The sequence below is a fragment of the Nematolebias whitei genome, chromosome 18, assembly GCF_014905685.2.
Source record: "Nematolebias whitei isolate Nwh7 chromosome 18, NemWhi1, whole genome shotgun sequence".
NCBI classification, from domain to species: Eukaryota; Metazoa; Chordata; class Actinopteri; order Cyprinodontiformes; family Rivulidae; genus Nematolebias; species Nematolebias whitei.
The window spans coordinates 16,344,596-16,348,015 of NC_056515.1; the positions used below are offsets into that span (position 1 = coordinate 16,344,596).

At 36.3% G+C, this 3,420-nt stretch overlaps 1 protein-coding gene across 1 annotated transcript in view; it reads left to right on the top strand.

The window, feature by feature from the left end:
• Positions 1 to 1,093, top strand: part of mrps24 (mitochondrial ribosomal protein S24) — a 2,858-nt gene extending 1,765 nt beyond the window's left edge. Inside the window, exon 4 of the mRNA XM_037691871.1 lies at positions 567 to 1,093. Within this exon, the coding sequence (XP_037547799.1) occupies positions 567 to 850 (284 nt within the window). The 3' untranslated portion in view covers positions 851 to 1,093. The remainder of the gene's footprint in view (positions 1 to 566) is intronic.
• The last annotated feature ends 2,327 nt before the right edge of the window (positions 1,094 to 3,420 follow it).

Below are 3,420 nucleotides of genomic sequence, written 5' to 3' on the forward strand. Positions count from 1 at the left end.
ACCATTTCCAAGCCTCTGCTGATGAACAGTAGCAACAGCATGATGCTGCCACCACCATGCTTCACTGGTCTAAAAAAGGGGCTATAGCAGTGTAGATCTTTGACTCTTCGGTTTCTCACAATTTATTATTTTAAATATATTTCAAACAAATTTCCCCAATTGTTTCCAATACTTTGAAGTATTTTTGTCAAATTAACAAAATCAAATCAGAAATCCGATGAACTTCCAAGTTCTAAAGCAACAACTCAAGCATATCCTGATGCATGCTCAATAATCCAGGTAGAAAAGTTAAGTCTGGTCCTCTGGACATTCAAAAAATGTTGTTTTTGTTTTTGAATGTCCAGAGGACCAGACTTAACTTTTTTAGAACAGCTCAAGCAGATGAGGAGGTGGTGAAAGGTTTTGCTACTTATTGTATCATGCAGATTTGAATTCATTTTAGGTAATTATCACTGGGGGTGGGGGGGACTAATGACAGTTTTGTAAAACATTTTAGAAGTTTTTACAGTAATAAGCTGAATTTTCTGCACGTTTCAGAGCCGTCTCCCTGTTTTTACTCTTCACAGGTAACCTGAAAGGTGAGGGGGGGACTGCCGAGCGCACTGTGGAGGATGTCTTCATCCGGAGGTTTATGTACGGGACCTTCCATGGCTGCTTGGCCGATGAGGTCGTAATCAAAAGGCGTGGCAACATGATAATCGTGTGCACTTTTATGCTACAAAGCTTGTTGCCTCAGAAGTATTACTTCCTGATCGGATACTCTGAGACGCTGCTGTCGTACTTATACAAATGCCCTGTCAAGTTAGAGATACAGATTTTGTCGGGTAAAAATGTGTACAAGTGCATTTGATGGAGACGTGTCCATCTAATATTGAAGAGTTATCAGCTGCAGTGCATTTGCTATGAATAGTTTTTGAGCTCTGTCAGGAAGACACTGAGTATACCACAAAAATGATCTTTTAACTGTGCCGTTTGATCTCCAGACATCGTTTTTCTTTTATTTTTGATTGAAGCATGTGTTGTCTAATAAAAAGTAACCGCGTAAACAAGACTTGTTTCTACAAATCAGAAATAAATGTTACACGTAACAAAAGTGCTTGTTTTTTCAAAAGAATTTCTACAAATGTTTATAAGAACTGATGTGAAACTATAAAAGCAGGTAGTTGATGTCACATTTTCAGACCAAATTAAATTTCTGATTTTGCAAATTCAGAAAAAAAATCTTGGATTTGAAGAATTTTGTTTTGTTTTACGAGACGATCAGGAAAAGGTGAATCTGCAGCTTTGCAGAAACAAATGGTTTTGATCATTAATGTGAACAAGACTAATCTTGTTAAATTTAAAGCTAATGAGTGTTTTAGGATGAGATTTAAAACAGTTTTGAGTCGGTTTGATTTGTAGAGACAGTTTGTTCCACTTAGGATAAAGCTCGATTCCCTCTGCATCATCCTGCACCACCAGGCGACAAAATGCAAACGATCATCGGGTCCAAGAGTGTAACACAAGGCAGACCGATGCAGATCTGCTGATTCAGTGTCAACAATTATGACATTTATTCTGAAATGAGAAAGGAAGTGAGCACAGGGGAACTGTGTTGTCACTTTCGTCTGTTCGTGTTAAAAACGAGCTGCAGCGTTCTGTTAGCGTTCGGCTAATACCAACATTAGGAGTAACAGAAATGCATCTGTCAAGTGTTAAAAGTGCATTAATTTTTCAAAAACCTTAAAAAAAAATAATGGACTGAAGTTCAGATAAAACCCTCAAATATCTTTACTACTGAACTAAACTGTTTCTCAAAGTTAAAATTACTATCAAACTCCATATCCAGATGTTTTAGGTGTGATTTTACAATGAGCTTTAAGCTACTCAGATCTGCTTTTCTTATTAAAGTAGAGCAAATTTGAAGTTTCTACGTTGTTACGTTAATGAGGACTTAATTTTAGTAAATGTAGTTCTACAAAAATACTTAAGATTAATGAAGTTGGATGAGGGGCGAAACGTTTCTTTTTAACAAAAAAACGAAGTCCAGATGACATTCAACCTTTTTTGTTATTAATGAAGTTAAAAGTAAAAACTTAAAAGATCTAAACAAAACTAAAATGTGCTGCCTGTAAACCTATTAGTTCTAATTTATCTCTTAGTCTTTTTTTCCTCACCAAGATCTGAAATCCTGACTCATCTGAGTCCAGTTCACACCTCCACCATATAATGGTCACTTTTCTACATCATCCAATACAAAAAGCAACAAACTACTTTTATTTTACTTGATAAACGAACCTTGTTGTAAATGAATAACAAGCATTTTATTAAATGTGCATCTTTAATTTTAATCACTTTAATCTTGGCAGTGCAAATTTATTCACATTCAAGGCACAAGTGCAACACAAGGCACGGGGTAGAAATCCTTTAACAGCTACATGCAGAAGGTCCCTTTTCAATTCTCACAGAAAAGACATTTAAAATAACCTCAGTACATCTCAACCTCAGTACATCTCACAACCTCAGTACATCTCACAACCTCAGTACATCTCACAACCTCAGTACATCTCACAACCTCAGGGCACTTCGCAAAAGTTACACAGGATAAAAACCTGTTTTTGCATCCGAGGAACATGACGAGAAAATACTTAACATGAGACAGCAGAGATAAAAAATAATAGATGTTTTTATGAAAGAACGCAGAGGAAGTGACAGTTTAAAAACATTTTAAGGAGTTAGACGAGACGATTAACCACACCTTCAAAAACATTAAGTTTTAAAGCTCAAAGATTTCATGAAGAATTATTAAAAAGCTAAGTGCTTCGCTGACCAGATGCTAAAAAACAAACATGGCACAAAGCAAAGTCAAAGGAAGTTACTTGACTCAAAGTTTCAAACTAACTGTTTAAACGGGGATCAGTCAGACCATCGAATGTTTGACTCTGGATCGAGTCAGAACACATCGCCCCATGTTAAACTGTTCAAAATGGCATTCTGAATATTTGGCTTATAGTGCAGTCTATATGTAGATGATGTCACAGTCTATATGTAGATGTCAGTCTATACGTAGATGATGTCACAGTTTATATGTAGATGGTGTCAGTCTATATGTAGATGACATCAGTCTATATGTAGATGACGTCAATCTATATGTAGATGATGTCAGTCTATATGTAGATGACGTCAATCTATATGTAGATGACGTCAATCTATATGTAGATGACGTCAATCTATATGTAGATGACGTCAATCTATATGTAGATGACGTCAATCTATATGTAGATGACGTCACAGTCTATATGTAGAAGGTGCCAGTCTATACGTAGATGACGTCAGTCTTTACGTAGATGACGTCAGTCTTTACATAGATGACGTCAGTCTTTACGTAGATGACGTCAGTCTATATGTAGATGACGTCACAGTCTATATGTAGATGACGTC